At 43.8% G+C, this 22,858-nt stretch overlaps 1 protein-coding gene across 1 annotated transcript in view; it reads right to left on the minus strand.

Annotated features, from left to right (window-relative positions):
• Nucleotides 1-22,023, minus strand: part of LOC138768803 (threonine-rich protein-like) — a 55,306-nt gene extending 33,283 nt beyond the window's left edge. Inside the window, exons 1-2 of the mRNA XM_069946758.1 lie at nucleotides 21,888-22,023; nucleotides 18,485-18,598 (exon numbers count right to left, since the gene is read on the minus strand). Of these exons, the coding sequence (XP_069802859.1) occupies nucleotides 18,485-18,598; nucleotides 21,888-22,023 (250 nt within the window). The remainder of the gene's footprint in view (nucleotides 1-18,484; nucleotides 18,599-21,887) is intronic.
• Between the last annotated feature and the right edge of the window lie 835 nt (nucleotides 22,024-22,858).

Consider the following 22,858-nt stretch of genomic DNA (forward strand, 5'->3'; position numbering starts at 1 on the left):
ATTTCAAGCGCCCCCTGATGGCAAACACATAGGAATTACACACAATCGTACTTACATAAACTACTCGGAGCGATGTATCGTGCCACTAAATGACTATAGACAATCGTACACATAAAATAAATATTATCTAGCATCTATTGATCATTACATAATCGATTTGTTTTCACTAAATTATTTACCACTTAAACAGGATGCAATTACAGATGTGACTTTTGGACATCACAAAAAGCGATATAAAAGACAAGACTTGTAAATTACATGTATGTAAATGTGACTCACACAACAAATGACAGTCATACATTAAGTCACGGCCACACAACTATCTTCTCCGAGTCCAAAGGACGATCGAAATCTTTCTATCGATGATCTTATCTATGTATAAAGCACTCCCAACAGCTCCAGAAAATACTTACTTCACTGATCAGCTGGCCGACGGCTATAACAGACCGATCAGGATACATCTCGGGCTCCATGAATCACTCCGGCTTTGTTGTCCAAATCACTTCTTCTTCCAGCGACGGTTTTCAAAGTGCAGATTCTTACAATGCAGACACATCCTAAATAACCTTGGCTTCTACCCATAGGAACTCAAAATGATACATTTGTTATCTCCATCCAGTCACGGACACGGCCTAGGTGAAGCCTGGACACAAACAGTTGTTACATTCATCCCTGTATTTTGAGTTATATTTAAAAATATACAAGGACAATTACAAAATAAGACCGTGAGAAATGTGTGGCAAACAATATTTCTCTCATGGCTAAGCTTCAAATAAATAATTCCTTTCTTCTATCATCCTATGTCAAGGCCAAATGGCAATCCTGCTCTCATCACACAGGTGCAACTAGCCACAGTGCAGGGTGGCACTCAGATACATGCACTAACAATGCTATATAACATTTGGCCACTTCTCCAAGAAATGGACCACAAACACAACATTCCTTTCCCTTCCGGCCCAAAAGGCACCTGCAAAGGTCCAGGACACATGTCCACTCTCTGACAAGGCCGAGAGCACACCTGTACCAACGATACCTCATACCCAGCCCTCAGGCCAGGCACTCACTGGTCGTCAGTTAACTGCAAACTAAGGTGTAATCTCCAGAAGGAGAAAACTGGTGCTCAGCCATGAAATGACCACAGAACAACACGTTTGTTATTCCTAGATTCATTCCTTACACCCCTTTGTTTGCACCATGTCGTACCTGCTTGCCGCTTGGGCCCCACGATTTCTGTGATCCATTCTATATTGGAGCTACCGAACCGGTGGATCAGCCCAGCCACTATCTCCATATGTGAGCGAACACACTCATTTACATATGCAAATAACCAGCCCTTGGCGGCAAAGGCCACTGTTGACTAGAAATCAACGTTAGTTTTCACTTTGGTTACTGACAGGGTTACGAAATTTTGAATTACCATATGAAATAGAGGCTTTGTATTCAGACTGATAAAGTGTTGCCATCTGTATACATGGCTAAAATAGGCATGTCGCATTAATGCAAATCATTACGCGAAACAAAGTGCACAACCAGCTAAGCTTTTTCTGGGAGAGGTGAAAAAATGAGAGATTATATAAATACACAAGGAATTTTATTCAAAAACATTCTCAGACTTGCCAAGCAATATGATGTCACAATAGTAAAGTCAAAGTTAGATTAGGACAGAGGGGGAAGGGCGCATGAAGCTGCAGCTTACTGCAGACAGATCATTGCATTCTGCTGCAGGCTCCCAAAGGCCGATCTCGTGGGCCAGTCTAGGAGCAGACTATCAGATATTCATCCAGCACACACTGAGTCAATGATTAGCGTAGTGACACAACATGTTAATAAAAGCCTGAGACTTGTGGGAAATGTTACATATATATCGTCAACACATCCATTAACTGCACTATGTGCAAAGGCCAAACCAATACAAACATAATAATGGTTAATTTTTAGCTTTTTAAACTGAAAACATGTGAATAGATCCTTGATGTATCCTTGGCAAGGCTTTAGGCCTCTCCATGTGTGAAAATGTGGATTTTATTCTAGGATACAGTACATTGTGTAAGCGCGCGGTACTTTAGTAACCTTGAGCCAAATCACTACATTACACCTCCCAATCGAGAGAGAACAACGCAGATGTGTGTGGAAGAATGTCAACTATTCGACTTACACACACACACAATGTAGCATTGTTTTCTCCAGGCCAAATGTAGTTTGGATTTTATTGTTGATCATTAAAATACTTATAATGTTGAATTAAATATTATATCTAAAATAATTTTACACCAAACTCTGCATGTTCTGTATGAAATATCACATTAAACCCATTATTGTGTATAAAGGTTAACAAAAAGGATACATTTCACAAATCAACCTTCTGTGCAAGATGCTGAGTCAAACATAGGCAACAAAAGTCAGTAATGGATGTAAAAACCGGACACATCAGACACTTGCATTTAGGAACTCATCTATTTGTATGACAGTCCTTTTTTTTCCTTATTGACGTTTAAATGTAGTGACATATTGGTTCTGCTAACAAGGGCCCCTACACACAAGAACCATTCGCCCTGGAGATAGCTAAAGGAAAGACATTATGATTTTACTTTTTTCTATAGATTCTTTTAAATGAGGATCTTAGCAAACTGTTTTTTCAAACAGAGTGTACCATGTCACCCCGGTAAGGTGTCCTCAGGGACATGGACCCTACTCTACCCTAACACAAAATGACCTCTCTGGGCCTGAAAAAGGAGACCACTTGCCATAAACCAAAAAAAATAAAAAAAAAAAAAAAAAAAAGAAAAATTAAACCAAAAAAATATAATAATATTATGATGTATTGCCTCATACATCACATAGTAGAAATCATAAACGTCGTGGGTAACGAGATGTCCGAGAGCGCCGTCCACGCCGTGGCTGGCGCCTAGGAACGGCCCTAGTACCCTCAGATGGAGGGGGCATGGCACCAGGTGGCTCTCGGGACAATGCTGGGGGGACAAGGGGGGAGAGAGGTGGGGGCACAGGTGGGGGCGCAGTGGTCTCGGGGAAAAGAAAGCCCTCCGGCGGGATATGTGGCCTCCGTGAGTGTAACCCATACACAGATTGTAGGAGGACGCCCACATAGCAAGGGTCGGGGAAAGTATCGGGGTCAATCTGCTCGTGACACGACAGCAGCACTTCTGTAACCATCCGCGCACTACGTGCCAGATTAGTAGGGAGATTCCGTAAACGGACTCCCAGATAGTAGCAGAAGAAATCATTCTGATCATCTCCTCCATCAAACCGCCTGACAAAGTTGACGACAGATTGATCCAACTCACTCAGTGCTGAATGAGCTTCTTCTTGCTCCCGACGCCTCCTGGTGGTGGTAGTAGTGGGCCTCGTGAGTGGCTGACGTGGCCGAGCTGCCAGGGGCACACCACTAGGACCTGCACCAGATGTTGATGGTGCTGCAGCCTCCTCCTCTTCGTGCATGGAAGTCGAGCCAGAAGGTCCTGGCATCGGCTCCGTGCCCTCAGAAAGAGTAGGACTGCCAGGCTCCTGTGATGGCGGTGGCGTGGCACAATCCCCCTCCTGCTGTGATGCTGCAACATCAGAACCAGCAGCATCCTGTCCTCCCGGTGGGTCTGCGAAATTGCCACTGGTTCTGTGGAGAGACAGAAAGGTTAGCTAATATGGACACATTCATAAAGGTACTTCATATATCGAATGTTTAAGTTTTGATAACATACAGTATGTCGAAATGTGTGTTTTGGTAACACGAAGACATTATGTAGTACTATGCGCATCCTATGTTAGGACATACAACTATTTATATTAACTCATTCACATTAGTGTTTTCTAATAAACTTAAACAAAAAAACATTAGCCAAAAATGTTCCCCGTTCTGAGTGTGGAAACAATGCTCTCATCTTCAGGGCATGTTGTGGGCATGGAACCATTCTGGTGACAACACAACAACAAGTGTTTTTTAATGTGGCCCAGCAGGGAGAGGAGCCTGAGTTAGTCATGTGACCAGATACACAAGCGGCCAGTAAGAGGCCTGTGTACCTGTCATAGATCCCCGCAGGCCACACTGAGACAGTGACAGAGCAGCAGGCCGCCCAGCATTGAGTATAAAGGAAGTGAATAGTGTGGGCCGGAGAACAGCTCTCGGACTGCTTAGTACTGTAGGACACTAAATATAAAACATTATCCGCTGCATAGAAACAGCCATTTCATTCACCATGCTTACTGGCTCTGCCACCTACAGCACACGCTAAACAACTGAGGGAGTGACCGTGATCTGCAAAAATCACGAGATGTTGTTCTAGCGCCATGACAGAAACTAACATATTTTAGAGAAATGACAGGATGTTGAAGCACGAGTCAGAGTGGTGTGTAAGCATTTGTTTGAGTGTGAGCAAAGGGGACTATTGTGATTGGTCAGGATACATTAACCCTCTCTGGACAGTCACATACACCAGCATGAAGGCTAACAAACATGACACAACTAGGGCCTTATAAAGAATGGCAATAGTGTATGTAGTCAAATTATGTGGATACATTAAAGATAATTGTCTGCACATTCCTATAAAACATATACATAAAGAGGCAGATTGGTGAAATCGGATGAGATTATCTGCTAGTGAGTATGGACCAGGTTCTGCTGAACAACCAAAGGCAGAATTAAAATTCATTACTCCCATATAACATTTTATCTCATGTATTACATATTGTACACTATATGATACTATATACATTATGGAATAAGAAAAATATACTTACTGCCGTTGACTGCGGCTCGGGATAAAATCCAACAAAGGCGCATAGCGCATGGAGATCGGCTCCCCACCCCTCTCCTCCGTGCGTATCGCCCGTTGGTACTGGTCCCTGACACTAGACCAGCGTGTCTCCACTGCTCGGACTGACAAAAGCAAAGATTTATTAGAAATAGATAGATTTTAATAATTGATAGATATTTCGAGGTCTTGGTAGAAATATCGGACATTGTTCTCACAATTTTATGTCATACATTATTTGACAACACGACATACCCATCCGCAGCTGCTCGCTGTCCGTCACATCGCCCCACTGTGGGACTACCACAGCCGCTATCGTCTCCCACGTCTCGCGACGCAGGACGCGGTCGTGGTAGCCACGCACAGTCAAGTCCCACAAATGGGGACGGGACCGCACCTGAAAAATTATATAGAAAGACAGAAATCACTAGACATCTCCATCTGACTTCACCTCTCTGTGTGTCTACATCGATTAGAATAAGAACATGTTTTCCATTATGACATTACATAGAGTGGTGTTGGGATTCCAACAGACCACCTGTGTAATCTAAGGAACACAGCCTAATAACCACTGAGCCAAGACTCACTAAACCAAGGAATGCCAGAACTCTTTGAACACACTTCTGAAAACATACCAAGATTGGTGTCTAATGATTGAATTTAGGAAAGGCTTTGTATCTTAACTAGCACTAATTAGTAGGCCACAAGACCAGATCAATGCCAGCTTTGCATTCACACCTGATGAAAGAGAAAATCAACATTGTTTCGAAAATACATGAACACATGTGCAAACGAGTGAAGCTAACTATTTCACTGCTGCGGTGTTTGTTCTGGTGTGTGTGTGGTGTTTTGTTATCTTAGTGTGTGGATAAAACATGTCACAACGACTATGGTTAGAGATCTCGACATTTTGTAATAACTATGGTCAACATTTATGTATTAAACAGTCGCTGATATAGAGTGACAAATATATTTTAATAATTAAATACATGTAAGGTTAGGTATAGCATTAGGTCGAACATTCGAGGAGGAGCACACAATAACATGAAACTACGTGCAAAAACGAGCTACATGAAAAACGCATCCAAAACGCAACCTTGCTCGACTCGATTTGCAAAAGATTCCACAAACATTACTTGACTATACTGTGTACGGTGTAGTGCGCACGCTTACTCAGATTCACATGCACTATATCACACAAAAAACGCATCAAAAACGCAACCTTGCTCGACTCGATTTGCAAAAGATTCCACAAACATTACTTGACTATACTGTGTACGGTGTAGTGCGCACGCTTACTCAGATTCACATGCACTATATCACACAAAAAACGCATCAAAAACGCAACCTTGCTCGACTCGATTTGCAAAAGATTCCACAAACATTACTTGACTATACTGTGTACGGTGTAGTGCGCACGCTTACTCAGATTCACATGCACTATATCACACAAAAAACGCATCAAAAACGCAACCTTGCTCGACTCGATTTGCAAAAGATTCCACAAACATTACTTGACTATACTGTGTACGGTGTAGTGCGCACGCTTACTCAGATTCACATGCACTATATCACACAAAAAACGCATCCAAAACGCACTATACTGATTTGTGCAGAAAAATTGTCTACATTTGTACACATGTCACTGTTATTAAATACAATTGATACATGTAAGAAATCAAACAACCCTACACTCAATAGGGATACTAAATTCGACATATGTAAGTAGTGGTTTTATATGGGAACTGCACTAGAAATTAATACTATAGCAGATAAGGAAACACATGACGATACTTTGTGGTTTTTTGCAGGCCACATTCCCACGCCCGTGTCGCATGACTAAAACGATTATATTTAAGACCACTAACAGTGTTGACATTCATATGTGTGTTACATGTGGCTTAGGTGCGTTTTGGTTGGCCGAGACGACCATGTGCATTTCTAAGTCCAAGTAAAACATTTTAACACATCACATAAATATATTAACAGAGATATGTATTTGGGTTCGCATACATTACATATTATTAGACATATATTTACATAGATATATAGATAGAGAGAGGGATAAATAGATACACAGAAAGAGACTACACATCCTATTTTCCAAGTAAAACCATTCTAGAAAGATGAGTGTAATTCTTCGATCAAACTTACCTCTGCGATCAGGCGTGGAACATCAATGTCCCGCTGCCAGGAACCACGTCGCCCACGACCAGCACCACCATGCTCCGCTCGCCGTGCCATCGCTCCAGATCGGGACACCTAAAAGGATGGTCACCTATTGAAGCCCATTCACTTGGGCCTTTTAAACTGAAGGGGCGTTACGCATTGATGAATTATTCTAATGAGAATCCAGATTGATCCGGCAGTAATCAGAGGTTCCGCCAGGCCCGAATGTTACTTCCTACGGTCGACTTGGACCATTTCGGCCCGGAAATAATGGTCTTGCTCATTTTTTACGGACCCGGATACAATCAGGCCAGAAACTCATACGGAGTGTGCACTGTGCAGCCGCATATCCTATACTTCCCAGCATACACACGAAACATCAAATATACGGCCTCACTATTACATCCGTACATACGGACGCACTATTACTACGTGTGAATCGAGCCCCCGGCTATGTTCACACTACGTAAGTTTCCGTCCGTAGCGCGCTCCGTGAATACGCGGCCGGAAACTTACGTAGTTAGCGTACAATGCAAAGTATACGATCCCGGCCGCACAGTTCACACTTCGTACGAATGTACGCCGGGATCGTATACGGCGCCGTAAGAAATGAACAAGACCATTGTTTCTGGACGGAAGGCTTATAACTTACGCCCGTAGCGTATCCCGCGGCTCCGTACGAAGTGGTGATTTCTTCATTTTTCCGCTCTTCTATGCTGATCCAAAAGGTTCTGTGGGGTGTCCGTGGCTAGGCGAAGATTTCCAAGTAAAAGACCGCTGTCAGATCGCTTCGTAGGGGGCTCAGGAAGCGTAAGTATACTACGGGCGTACGTTCGCAATGCGTACGCATTGCGTACACACTGCGTACGCATCCGTCCGCACATCGAATATTCGCATGGCCGTTGTTTCAGCCGCACATGTACGGCGCCGTACGAAATGCGTACGGATGCGTACGTAGTGTGAACATAGCCTAAGGGTAAAAAGAAAAAGTTAAAACTAAATAACTTGTTGTTTATTGCAAAACTGCAGATAGTTAGGATTTGGAGGTCAAAAAAAGAACCCCAGTGTTATAGGCTTTAAGGAGTCCTGTAGAAAATACAAGGAATACGAGGAATGAGTAAACCAGGGGGAGGAGAGAGGGGGTGGCCCTTTTTTTATGGGAGGGGGGGTGGCTTTATAAGGGTTATGTTTAAATTTATTTATTTCTAGAAATTTTGTAATTGATGTGTGATGTAAAAGAAAAATAAAGATAAATAAATAAAAAAAAACATTTGTGGAGTCAATTAAACGCTCAAAATGGCCAGAAAAAGAGAACTTTTATCTGAAACTTGACAGTCTATTCTTGTTCTTAGAAATGAAGGCTATTCCATGCGAGAAATTGCTAAGAAATTGAAGATTTCCTACAACGGTGTGTACTACTCCCTTCAGAGGACAGCACAAACAGGCTCTAACCAGAGTAGAAAAAGAAGTGGGAGGCCGCGTTGCACAACTAAGCAAGAAGATAAGCACATTAGAGTCTCTAGTTTGAGAAACAGACGCCTCACAGGTTCCCAACTATCATCTTCATTAAATAGTCCCCGCAAAACACCAGTGTCAACATCTACAGTGAGGAGGCGGCTGCGGGATTTTGGGCTTCAGGGCAGAGTGGCAAAGAAAAAGCCATATCTGAGACTGGCCAATAAAAGAAAAAGATTAAGATGGGCAAAAGAACACAGACATTGGACAGAGGAAGGCTGGAAAAAAGTGTTGTGGACGGATGAATCCAAGTTTGCAAAGAAGAACGTTTGTGAGACGCAGAACAAATGAAAAGATGCTGGAAGAATACCTGACGCCATCTGTTAAGCATGGTGGAGGTAATGGGATGGTCTGGGGTTGCTTTGGTGCTGGTAAGGTGGGAGATTTGTACAGGGTTAGGCTGGGTTGACACTACGTATATTTCAGTCAGCATTGTGGTCCTCATATTGCAACCAAAATCAGGAGTGGATTAAAAACACAGAAAGGATCTGTTCACACAATGGTGAAATTGAGTGGATGCCATTATTTCAATACAACAGCCGTTGTTTTAAAATAACAGCAAATATTTGCCATTAAATAGCGGCCATCCACTCAATTACAACATTATGTGAGCAGAGCCTTTCTGTGTTTTTAATCCACTCCTGGTTTTGGTTGCAATATGAGGACCACAATACTGACTGAAATATACATAGTGTCAACCCAGCCTAAAAGGGATTGTGAATAAGGAAGGCTATCACTCTGCACCGCCATGCCATACCCAGTGGACAGCACTTGATTGGAGCCGATTTCATCCTACAACAGGACAATGACCCTAAACACACCTCCAAATTGTACAAGAACTATTTACAGCAGAAGCAGCAGCTGGTATTCTATCGGTAATGGAGTGGCCAGCACAGTCACCAGATCTGAACCCCATTGAGCTGTTGTGGGAGCAGCTGGACCGTATGGTACGCCAGAAGTGCCCATCCAACCAATCCAACTTGTGGGAGCTGCTTCTAGAAGCGTGGGGTGCAATTTCTCCAGCTTACCCCAACAGATTAATAGCTAGAATGCCAAAGGTGTGCAATGCTGGAATTGCTGCAAAAGGAGGATTTTTTGACGAAAGCAAAGTCTGATGTAAAAACAATGTTATTTCAAATACAAATCATTATTTCTAACCTTGTCAATGTCTTGACTCTATTTTCTATTCATTTCACAACGTATGGTGGTGCAGAAGTGTGACTTTTCATGGAAGTCTATATATATATATATATATATATATATATATATAAAGTAAATTTGTAATGCAGGTTCTCTTGAGTACAACGGTACCCCATATATGGCCGTAAACCACTGTATGGGCACACAGCGGTGCTCAGAAGGGAGGAAGCGCCAATTAGCTTTTTTAATGCAGATTTTGCTGAAGAGGTTTCTGAGCGCCAGCTGCATTTGCAGTGCCCCTGTAGTGCCATCAGAATAGAACCCGCCCAAATGTCACCCTATTTTCGAAACTACACCCCTCAAAGAATTCATCTTGGGGTGGGATGAGCATTTTGACCCTACAGGTATTAGAGGAAAGTATTCAAAAGAAGACAGTAAAAATGAAAAACTCAAATTTTTCCAATAATATGTTCGTTTAGTTTGAAATTTCTCAATTTCACGAGGAACAAGAGAAAAAAATTACCCAAAAAATTTGTAATGCAGGTTCTCCTGAATACAACAGTACCCCATATGTGGGTATAAACCACTGTATGGGCACACAGGAGGGCTCAGAAGGAAGGGAGCGCCAATTAGCATTTTGCAGTGCAGATTTTGCTGAAGTTGTTTCTGAGCGCCAGGTTTGTTTGCAGTGTCCTTGTAGTGTCAGCAGAATAGACCCCCCCCCCCAAAAAAAAAAGTCACCCCATTTTAGAAAGTTTACCCCTCAAAGAATTCATCTTGGGGTAGGATGAGCATTTTGACCCCACAGGTATCAGAGGAAAGTATTTAAAATTAGACAGTAAAAATGAAAAACTCGAATTTTTCCAATAATATGTTTGTTTAGTTTGAAATTTCTCAATTTCACGAGGAACAGGAGAGAAAACGTAATACAAATTTGTAACGCAGGTTCTCCTGAGTACAACTGTACCCCATATGTGGGCATAAACCACTGTATGGGCACACAGCAGGGCTCAGAAGGGAAGGAGCGCCAATTAGCGAAGAAGTTTCTGAGCGCCAGTTGCGTTTGCAGTGTCCCTGTAGTGTCAGCGGAGTAAAATTGCTCCCAAAAGTCACGTTTTGGAAAGTAAACCCCTCAAAGAATTCATCTTGAAGTGCGGTGAGCATTTTGACGCCACAGGTATTAGAGGAAAGTTTTTAAAATTGGCCAGTAAAATTGAAAAACTAGAATTTTTCCAATAACATGCTTGTTTAGTTTAAAATTTCTCAAATTTTCAATTTCCATATGTGGGCATAAACTACTGTATGGGCACACAGCAGGGCTCAGAAGGGAAGGAGTGTCAATTTGCTGGAGCAAAACCGCAGCTAATAATAGTTATTAGAAAAGCGCAGTTACTAAAATACAATAAAAAAATGAGATTTCAGGTAATGTGCGGTGGTTACGGGAAACCTGCGGTGGTTACGGGCAACCTGCCGTGGTTACAGCAACTTGTCGGGGGCACACTCGCACTTTTTATCCCCAGTCACCAATCATTTATGGTGACAGGGGATAAAAAGTGCTTCCCTGCAGTGGGAACAGGCGATCAGCGGTATATAGTATATACCGCCGATCGCCTGTTCCGGGACCACACAGGGGGGTCCCCGATCACTGCCCCATGCTCTCCGGTACCTCCGGTGGCGGAGAGCATGGGGCTTTGATCATTTTTTTATTTCCATCGCTGTGAACAGACATAGTCTGTTCACAGCAATGGGGGCGGCCATCTTGGATGTGATGGCCGCCCGGGAAGGGTTAGTAATCGGGGCACTAGCCACAGCCTCCTCCCGCCACCCGATCGCCACCCGAGCCACAAATCTCACCATAGACGCTGCGGTCTCACCGACCGCGGCGTCTATGGGGTTAACTGCCCGGGGGGAGCGAGGCTCCCCTCCGGGCAGAGGCAGCAGGAGGAGGCTGTGTGACACAGCCTCCTCCTGCTGCCCGATCTCACATAGGGACAGCGGGGGGAGGCAGGTAAACCATTACATTCCTGGAACGTCATGTTGGGGGAACTACCTGCTTTACATGACATTCCAGGAATGTCATTTTGCGGCAAGGGGTTAAAGTAGCCGCCTTTTGCTTTGACTCCTGTTTTGCACACTTTGGCCATTCTCTTGATGAGCTGCAAGAGGTAGTCTCTGGAAATGGTTTTCACTACACAGGTGTGCCCTGTCAGGTGTAATAAGTGGGATTTTTTGCCTTATAAATGGGGTTGGGACCATCAGTTGTGTTGTGTAGAAGTCAGGTGGATACACAGCTGATAGTCCTACTGAATAGTCTGTTAGAATTTGTATTATGGCAAGAAAAAGCAACTAAGTAAAGAAAAACGAGTGGCCATCATTACTTTAAGAAATGAAGGTCAGTCAGTCCGAAAAATTGGGAAAACTGTGAAAGTGTCCCTAAGTGCAGTTGCAAAAACCATCAAGTGCTACAAAGAAACTGGCTCACATGAGGACCGCCCCAGGAAAGGAAGACCAAGAGTCACCTCTGCTGCGGAGAAGAAGTTCATTCGAGTCATCAGCCTCAGAAATCGCAGGTTACCAGCAGCTCAGATTAGAGACCAGGTCAATGCCGGCACACAGAGTTCTAGCAGCAGACACATCTCTGGTAAGAGGAAACTCTGTGCAGCAGCCTCCATAGTAAAATAGCTGCTAGGAAACCACTGCTAAGGACAGGCAACAAGCACAAGAGACTTGTTTGGGCTAAAGAACACAAGGAATGGACATTATACCAGTGGAAATCTGTGCTTTGGTCCAAATTTGAGATCTTTGTTTCCAACCACCGTGTCTTTGTGCGACGCAAAAAAAGGTGAACGGATGGACTCACATGATGGTGTGGGGGTGCTTTGCTGGTGACACTGTTGCGGATTTATTCAAAATTGAAGGCATACTGAACCAGCATGGCTACCACAGCATCTTGCAGCAGCATGCTATTCCATCAGGACAATGACCCCAAACATCTCCAGGCTGTGTAATGGCTATGTGACCAAGAAGGAGAGTGATGGGGTGCTACACCAGATGACCTGGCCTCCACAGTGACCAGACCTGAACCCAATCCAGATGGTTTGGGGTGAGCTGGACCGCAGAATGACGGCAAAAGGGCCAACAAGTGCCAAGCATCTCTGGGAACACCTTCAAGACTGTTGGAAGACCATTTCAGGTGACTACCTCAAGAAGCTCATCAGGAGAATGCCAAGAGTCAAAGAATCAAAGTAAAAGGTAGCTACTCGTAAGAATCTCGAATATAAGACATATTTTCAGTTGTTTCACACTTTGTTAAGTATATTATTCCACATATGTTATTTCATAGTTTTGATATCTTCAGTGTGAATCTACAAATTTCATAGTCATGAAAATACAGAAAACTCTTTGAATGAGAAGGTGTCTGTACTGGTATGTACTGTGTATATATATATATATATATATATATATATATATATATATATATATATATATATATATATGTTTTATCACATCACGCTAGTATTACACCTCCATTAGAATAGACCCCAGTGAAATATAAACCCTAGTATTATACAGGTAACTACATAACCACCTTAGAATTACAACTCCAGTATATTAAATCCCAGTTAGTGATGAGCGAATAGTGAAATATTCGATATTCGTACGAATATCTCCTGAATATTCGAATATTCGATCGAATATTCGATCCCATTAAAGTCTATGGGAACAAGTATTCGATTATTGAAAAACATCTATTCGACCACTTGGAGGTAAAAACCGGAAGCTGGGGCATTTGAACGCTTATCAAATATTTTTTGAATATTCTGCAAACTATTCGATAATATTCTATAGATCGAATACCTTACTATTCGAATATCTATTTGATCGAACAGTATTCGCTCATCACTAATCCCAGTATCATACATACCTTATTATTATTATGGCTTTAGTATTAAATAGACCCAAGTATAACAGAAGATCAAATCCCAAATAAGGAAACATCAAACAAACAGATGAGATACAAAAGTAAAAAACATACAATTTATTACATACTTTAAAAAAATAAGAGGTCAGCATACAAAAAATTATAATAAAAAAAAAAAAACAGATGTTTTTCCATTGTTAATGTTTAGCAGAAGCCTGTTGATTCTAACACATAAACCTGATTAAATAAATCAGGAGATGGGTGATACCCTTATACTTACCTAAAGAGACATTAACCCATATACATTTGAATAAACAGTAACTTATACATATAAGGCTGGGTTCACACTACGTATATTTCAGTCAGTATTGTGGTCCTCATATTGCAACCAAAACCAGGAGTGGATTAAAAACACAGAAATGATCTGTTCACATAATGTTGTAATTGAGTGGCTGGCCATCATTTAATGGCAAATATTTGCTGTTATTTTAAAACAACGGCTGTTATATTGAAATAATGGCCGTTATGTACTGTTATATGGCGGCCATCCACTCAGTTTCAACATTGTGTGAACATATCTTTTCTGTGATTTTAATCCACTCCTGGTTTTGGTTGCAATATGAGGACCACAATACTGACTGAAATATACGTAGTGTGAACCCAGCAAAGGTGTACTCCGGCGGAGGGGCTATTTTGGGATCTGGCCAGGGATGAGGTGGCTGAGGGAAACAATGTCCACTCACCTCCCCGGTTCCCGGCAACTTCCTGGTGTCTGACGCGGGCTCGAGACGTGACGTCCATTTCAAGTCCGCTCAGATCTCGCCTCTGTGACTGACTGGCTGAGTGGACTTGAAATGGATCCTGCCTCTGTCACTGACTGGCTGAGCAGACTTGAGACGTCACCTCTCGAGCCCGCGTCAGACACCAGGAAGTGGCCCGGCACCAGGGACTGGAGCGTCGCGATACGGGACCCGCCACTGGAACCGGGAAGGTGAGTGGACGTGGTTTCCCTCAGCCACCTCATCCCCGTCTAGATCCCAAAATAGCCCCCCGCCGGAGTACCCCTTTAAGGCCATGTTCCCACTACATAAGAGACTGGCCGTTCTGTGAGCCGACCGGGTCACGGAACGGCCGGTCTCTGCACAGATCATCCCAGCCGGCACTGCAGTACCGCCGGAGGATCTTTCCGGCCTCAGCGTTCTGATGTGGGCCGATGGCAACAACGGCCGTACTTTTACGTAGTGTGAACATTGCATTAGGGTATGTGCACACTGAGGAATAGGCGAGGAATTGAAGAAGAAAGCAATCTCTGTCTTCGACGGGACCAGTGCATGGCCATTGATTGGCTGAGAAGGCTGTCACTCTTGTGTCGGGAGTGGCACCCCACTTAGCCAATCAAAAAATCCCAAAGTCGTATATGCGCAATCAAGGTACCGATAGAAAGTAAACATCATGGAGCAAAAGATGACACCTCATACAGCCCCATAGACCAAAGAATAAAAGCATTATAAGCATGGGAAGGGAGAGATTTTAAGGAACATATATTTGTTAACAATGGTTTGAATTTTTTACCGGCCATCAGATACAAGAAAAGTTATACATGTTACATATCGTTGTAATCTTAATGACTTGAGGAACATGCACAACAAGTCAGTTTTACCCCAGGGTGAATGGCGTAAAAACACAATCCCCCAAATAAAAAAAATGCGTTTTGTTTTTTTTTTTCAATTTCACCACACTTTGAATTTTTTCTGGTTTTGCAGTGTACTTTATGCAAAAATTCAGCCTGTCATTGCAAAGTACAATTAGTGACGCAAAAAATAATGGCTCATGTGGGTTTCTAGGTGGAAAAATGCAAGTGCTTTGGCCTTTTAAACACAAGGAGGAAAAACCGAAAACGCAAAAACGAAAATTGGCCCCGTCCTTAAAGGGTTAAAGAGGATGTAACTGGTGGTACATCCTCTTTAAGCTTCCACTAGCGAGGACAAGTCAGAAATCACCATAACCCATGCTGTGGACAAGGAGAGACACAGTGCAGGATAGTATCCATAGAAAAGTGAAGGAACTAATCTGGATAGAGCAAAGTTGCTAGAAGCCTATGAACTCTATCTCGCAGCGTGGATGTAAGCAGGGAACCCTCAGCATTCTGCTCATCCCAGGTAACAAGGTGTGGGACTTGTGTCATCCACTAGGAAGGGTCACTCGACACTGGTGGGCAATAAGTGGTGCAAAGGCTAAAGAGTCAAAACACAGGCACAAGTATCCTCTCTACTCTCAAGTACTCTTCTACTCTTTCTACCTTCAAAGGTAGAAAGAGTAGAAGAGTAGAAGAGTCAGCACGACTGTACCACTCCTTCTACTCTCAGTGCAGATCTGGATTCTTAAGTATTAAGTGCCTTATCAACTATAAGTTCTTGTGTCAATGCAAAGCTGTATGACCTACTGCCTATTTCAAGAATAAACCAGATTATATTTATGCTAAAGAGACTCTTTGGTTCCTTGTCAAGCACCATCACAGCACATACATACTCCTTGGGTCATCTCCCATTTCTGTGGATGGCAGTGCCAATAGTCCGGGTGGGTCACTACTCCACTTCGGACAACCGTGATAAGTACCCAAGAGACCCCGCAACAGCCCGGCAGGTCACAGGAGAACAAGGTATAGCCAGCCCATTAAAATAAAAGAAGGTCCACCATACCTGTGTGCCCAACCGGCACTGCTGTCACGACAAGTTACCATCACTGGGCAAGGCTATGTCTCGGCCAACCACCATAGGACTGGGGTCACACTTAACCATCTGGCAAGTGACCGGCCATAGCTACACACCGGGAGTCACCACACCTGCACTGCAGTTCACATTGCCTGTCAGGAACTGCAGAGCTCACCACCGCCCGAGCCTCCTGCCGACTTGTTCCCTGATGTCACCCCAGCTTCCTGGGTGACATCAGGGAATGAGTTGGCAGGAGGCTGGGGAGGCGGTGAGCTCTGAAGTCCCCAGCAGGGGATGTGAACTGCAGTGCAGGGGCATCAGCAGCAGCATCAGCGACGGCATCAGCGGCGGTGACAAGGAGTGCTGGTGATGGGGATAGCCCTGGTACTACTCCCCCATCATCTGCTCATACTATTAACAGGTGATGGAAGGAGTAGTACAGAGCAAATGTGGTGGCAGCGGCGGGGTGGGGGTGGGTGGGGGATTTGGTTGGGGCTTGATGGGGATGGCCCTGGTACTACTCCCCCATCATCTGCTCATACTATGAGCAGATGATGGAAGGAGTGGTACAGTGTATATCTGTTCCACAACACCAAGCTCGGAGGGAGGGGGGTGGTAGTTAGATGCACAGGCACCTCTCTATCCCTTCTCGGTGCCCTACAAATGTATTGATTGCTCCCAAACGTATTCCATAAATGTATTCAATCAATAAATCATAGTGTACATACATTACATACACTTCTATAGGCACAATACAATGCCATAGACTTCTACATATAGGGCGCCCCCTGCTGCTACTAAACTTTCCATAAGTAATAACATATTAAAAATGCGAACTTCTCCTTTAACCCTTTCCCTCACGAAGACGTAACTGTACGTCCTAGCGCAGGCGCAAGCGTTCAGAGCGGGGCCGCGCGGTGACCCCGCTTTGAAACACTGCGGTCCCGGGTGCCGCATGTAGCCCGGAGCCGCGGCTATTAGCGGGCACAGTCCGATCGCCGTGCCCGCTAATTAAGTCTTCAGATGCAGCTGTCAAAGATGACAGCTGCATCTGAAGACTTCAGAGCAGCACTTCCCTGGTGTCTAGTGGGGAGATCGCTCCCCGTGACGTTGTCACGGAGGAGCGATCTCCATGACTGGTGCCGGCCGGGGTCTGAGCCGTAATGGCGCTGATCCCGACTCGGCATTCGGTTGCTTCCGGCTGCAGCATAACTATATACAGCATAGATCAATGAGAGATCAGTACACTTAAACTAGAAGTCCCCCAGGGGGGCTTCTAGTATAAGTGTAAAAAGTTTTTAAAAAAGTGATGTTAATAATAAAAAGCCCCCCCCTAATAAAAGTCTGAATCACCCCCCTTTTCCCATGTTATAAGTAAAAATAAATAAATAAATAAACATGTTTGGTATCGCCGTGTGCGTATTCACCCAAAATATAAATTTATCACATTCCAGATCTTGTACGGTAAGCGGTAAAACGGTAAACGGTAAAATCCAGAAAAATTGTAATAAAAAGTGATCAAAAAGTCGCATATACGCAATCAAGGTACCGATAGAAAGAACACATCATGGCGCAAAAAAATGACACCTGACACAGCCCCATAGAACAAAGGATAAAGCACTATAAGCAATTTTAAGGAACATATATTTGTTGACAATGGTTTGAATTTTTTACAGGCCATCAGATAATATAAAAGTTATACATGTTACATATCATTGTAATCGTAACGACTTGAGGAACATATATCACATGTCAGTTTTTCCATAGGACACACGGCGTAAAAACGAAACCCCCCCAAAGAAAAATAATTTTTTTTTTCTCAATTTCACCCCGCATTTAATTTTTTTCTGGTTTTGCAGCATATTCTATGCAAAAGTGCAGCCTGTCATTGCAAAGTACAATTAGTGACGCAATAATTAAGGGCTCATTTGGGTCTGTAGGTGTAAAAATGCAAGTGCTATGGCCTTTGAAGCACAAGGAGGAAAAAACGAAAAGACAAAAACGAAAATTACCCGGGTGCTGAAGGGGTTAAGGCGTGCTTATTCTAAAAGGTGAATATATGACACATGGGATACTATAATTATTACATATAACAAATCTGAAACACATTAGTATCTGGGATGTTCTCACATGCTGAGGTCAATGTTTTAATGGAATCAAAGTAAAGCTGGAATATTTCTCACTTCAAACACTGGATTAAAGAGAAATGTTTATCTACTTTCTGTAACATACTAGCCTGTTGGATTACTTCCCAGTAAACTTACCAGTATTATAAGTATATAGTGACGAGCAGACTTCACCAGTTGTGCAGGGTATCGCCACTCCTGTGCAGGTAGTGCCTGTGTCATTACTACATGCGAAGCAACTGAGACAGAGACCTTTAGGGGACAGAAAATTAGAAAGGATTCTATTTATTATCAAAATGAACTAAAATAAATGTCCACAAAAATTCACATTATTACAAGGAAGCATATCCAGGTTTTGATAGATCGCACAGGTTGTATACTGCATCAATGTAGATGAAGATTGGATAAACGTGGGATTATAGCATCAAAAAATATTGATAATCTGGAGGACTTGTGAACTATACCCCGACACAAAAAGAGTGAAGATGGAATACACTACTGGATACTTTAATTCCAACAGGTCTAAACAAGGATTGTAGTTTTGTTTCTTTTTTATGAACCTGTATAGTAAGTATTTTTCTTTTATTCTCTTTTTTTTTTTGTCTTTCTCTTCCTTATGTCAACATCTTATTCTCTTTTCCTGTAGGGATCTGATGTCCATACAGGGGGTTCGTTGTGAAGTAAATAGCATTTAACCCCTTCAGGACCAAGGACGTAACTATATCGCAGCACCTATAGTGTGGAATAGAGGAAAAAAATCTTCCCTCTATTCCCAACTGGGCTGTGCAGAAGCAATCCCATGGCTCCAATGGTTTCTATGACACCAGGAGGCTTCCTTGAAGAAATGAGTATTCATCCACAACTAGGGGGGGGGGGGGGGTGTTCATCTATCTAATAGTTGGGGGTGCCTAATGTTTGAGTAGTCTTACTTTATATGATAGGCAAAGGCTTTCTAGTTACATTCACCCAGTGATCCTAAGTAAAACAATGGCCGCTGGAGTAAGAGTACACACAACATGGAAGCCTATTGTTAGAAAGATCCTCTGTTCTAAAGATTTTTGCTATTCTAACAGCTTTATTAGTACAAAACACAGCAGAGGTGTAGCTAGGCTCTCCTGCACCTGGGGCAAAGATTAAATTTGCTCCCCCGCCCACAGTAAGCACAAGCACTAGTGTAGTGTTCACAATGTAGGATACATAATGTCATATTTACTGTGTACCTGGAATGTTTTTATGAAGAATGATTATCAGGCAGCTCTGGGCTCAATCAGCACTTTTAAAGTACTTCCATTTTCCCAATTAAAATTTGATCCCTAAGTACCTTAACGGAGGGGCCGTTGTCTCCGCTCCCTGCTGTCTGTACCTGAGGAGGCGACGTTGTCTCCGCTCCCTGCTGTCTGTATCTGTGAATTAGGAGGTGAAGCTTCCTGATCTATCTCCAGTGTGACACCCAGTGTAATGTCATTCTATGAAGCCGTCTCCTAATGTACAGGTACGCTCAGCAGTAGAGTTGATCAAACCTCGGGAAATCCTAGGTTCTATTGAACGCGAACATTCACGAACCTGCCGCATTAGATTGCTGATGCCTTCACGGTCCGTGGGGAAGCAGGAGAGTGCCCGGGTACCGCCTGGAATTCCAGGATTCAGCCTATTACCTAGGCTCAGAGACAAAAGAGGAAAAAACTGGGGAGCGATCTATTACCTAGGCTGAATCCCGGAATTCCAGGCGGTGCTCGGGCACTCTCCTCCTTCCCCACGGACCGGGAAGGCATCATCAATCTAATGCGGAAGGTTCGTGAATGTCCTAGGAATTCCTGAGGTTCGATCGACTCCACTCAGCAGCGGAGACAACAGCAGTAACACCTCCAGTAAGGTTTTCCCTCACCAAATTCAAAATAGAAATAATTTAGAAAAATGACTCTTGTATCATGGTCAATGTATATACAGATACAGGTGCTTTATAGATCGGCGTAGGGAACCTTGGCTCTCCAGCTGTTGCAAAACTACAACTCCCATAATACATGAGCTAAAACTTTGGCTGTAAAGACATGATGGGAATTGTAGTTCTGCAACAGCTAGAGAGCCAAGGTTTCCTAACCATGCAGATAGTAGGTAAGGTTTATATAAATGTGATATATATTTGGATAGGGCAGTTATTAAGGGGTTAAGTATGGAATAATGTACAACCAGACCCCTAAATAGACACTGGACACTCTCTTGTGTGTATCCCCCCATCCCAGACTGGTGTCCCCCTGTAAATCCCTGTCCCCCTCCCCACTCCACCCTTTACCCACCTCCCCAGACTGGGCACCCTTTACCCTCCTCCCCAGACAGGGCACCCTTCACCCCCCCCTCCTCCTCACACTGGGCACCCTTCACCCCCCCCTCCCCAGACAGGGCACCCTTCACCCCCCCCTCCTCACACTGGGCACCCTTCACCCCCCCTCCCCAGACTGGGCACCCTTCACCCCCCCCTCCCCAGACAGGGCACCCTTCACCCCCCTCCTCACACTGGGCACCCTTCACCCCCCCCCCCTCGCCAGAATGGGCACCCTTCACCCCCCCTCCCCAGAATAGGCACCCTTTATCCTCCTCCCCAGACTGGGCATCCCTGATTGTCCTCCCCAGACTGGGAACCTTTCAACTGCCCTCCTTAGACTGGGCACCCTTCAACCCCCCTCCCCACACTGGGCACCCTTCAACCCCCCTCCCCACACTGGGCACCCTTCAACCCCCATCCCCACACTGGGCACCCTTCACCCCCCTCCCCACACTGGGCACCCTTCACCCCCCTCCCCAGACTGTGCACCCCTGATTGTCCTCCCCTTCCCATACACCTGTATCTTCTTTCTTCCTCCTCCATAGTGCAGTGTACATACAGGACCAGCGGTGAACTCATAGTTACATGCCAAGGTCCTTTACCATCTACACAGTAACTTTGCTGTACTGTTTCCTGGCTGCTGTTTAGCCCTGATTTGAGAAAAATTGTGGTAAAAAACACTGCAATTTTGCGCAAATTATAGCTAAACAGCAGCCAGGAGACAGTACAGTATGGGAAATACCTCTTTTGATCAAGTAAAAATCGTCCTTTGCCTCCCACACTGACAGAGGGCAGGAAGCTTCCAGGCTGCCTCATCCACTGTGATCCTTCTCTCACTGCACCCTGTGATGGCGCCCCCCCTGGTCTCGGCGCCCGGGGCAGCTGCCCCCCCCCCCCCTCGCTATGCCCCTGAAACACAGAACCATCACCTTACACCAACCATCTTGGGACAAATACAGGATTCAGCTAATTAACCAAAGACAATTGTGTAAATACATTTCTTATGCAATGTTATCAGATCTCTAATATCTCGAACCTCGCTCGTTCGATAACCAGTGCCTAGTGAACTTCAAGAGACTTTAAGAGTGACGTTAATTTGTCCTCACTTGTAAGTTGCAAATCCTTTCTAAGAAATAGCTGGACAGTTGCAAATATTTTTGAGGAAAAAAAAAATGTTTTAACTTATAATAATGTAAAATGTCAATAAGTCAATAAACTTACCCTGGTGAATCAGGGCCATTGATAGACAGACAAGTAATGGAAGAGAGTTCATGTTTGCACCTGACACAGAACAGTTCTGTGCTTTTCTTGTCGATTTGACGTCTAGTCTTGATTGTAGATGACGACTATTAGACATTTTAGTGGGCGGCCTCAAACTGTTTACAATGGCTTCAAGCTAATTCCATTTTCCTGTTTTCAGACTACAATTATTGGTTTAAAAGATTAATTTCTCGCAGGTGAAAAAGCTAACTCACGTAAGTATTGGTGTCCCTAAAACGCACAGCAAAGTCCTCACAAGGGTCAATATCAAGCAATGGTTAAATGTCATGTTGGGGGCCCCCACCCCAAAAAAAAACCAAAACAAAACTATACAGCAATCTATACAGATGGCAGTTTACTGTAGGTGACTTACTACCTACCCCTCCTCACTCCTGGATGTAAGGCTGTATCCTCCTCTGTTGTGAATGTGATGGTCACTAGAGGCTGAAGTGCAGAGGAAGATGCCAGGCCAGACAGGAGCAGGGAGGGCTGAGTATCAGAGTGTGTTCTCACATTATGTTTGTGTTGATAACACAATGTGAGACCACAGCATTTTATGTGCGCTATTGCCCACTGTGTTAGGACTGTATTACATGTCCTGATATCCTAGGTAAGTAGTGTCATTTTGCTAGATTGGCGCTATATAGTAATAATGTCTCCTGCGGTGCTCTCCATATAGTAATAATGTCCCCCACTGTGCCCCCATATAGTATAATGTCTCTTGCTGTGCCTCCATATAGTAATAATGTCTCCTGCTGTGCCTCCATATAGTAATAATGTCTCCTGCTGTGCCTCCATTTAGTAATAATGTCTCTTGCTGTGCCCTCCATATAGTAATAATGCCTCCTGCTGTGCCCCCATATAGTATAATGTCTCTTGCTGTGCCTCCATATAATAATAATGTCTCCTGCTGTGCCTCCATATAGTAATAA

Source organism: Dendropsophus ebraccatus, chromosome 12, assembly GCF_027789765.1.
Source record: "Dendropsophus ebraccatus isolate aDenEbr1 chromosome 12, aDenEbr1.pat, whole genome shotgun sequence".
Classification (NCBI taxonomy): Eukaryota; Metazoa; Chordata; class Amphibia; order Anura; family Hylidae; genus Dendropsophus; species Dendropsophus ebraccatus.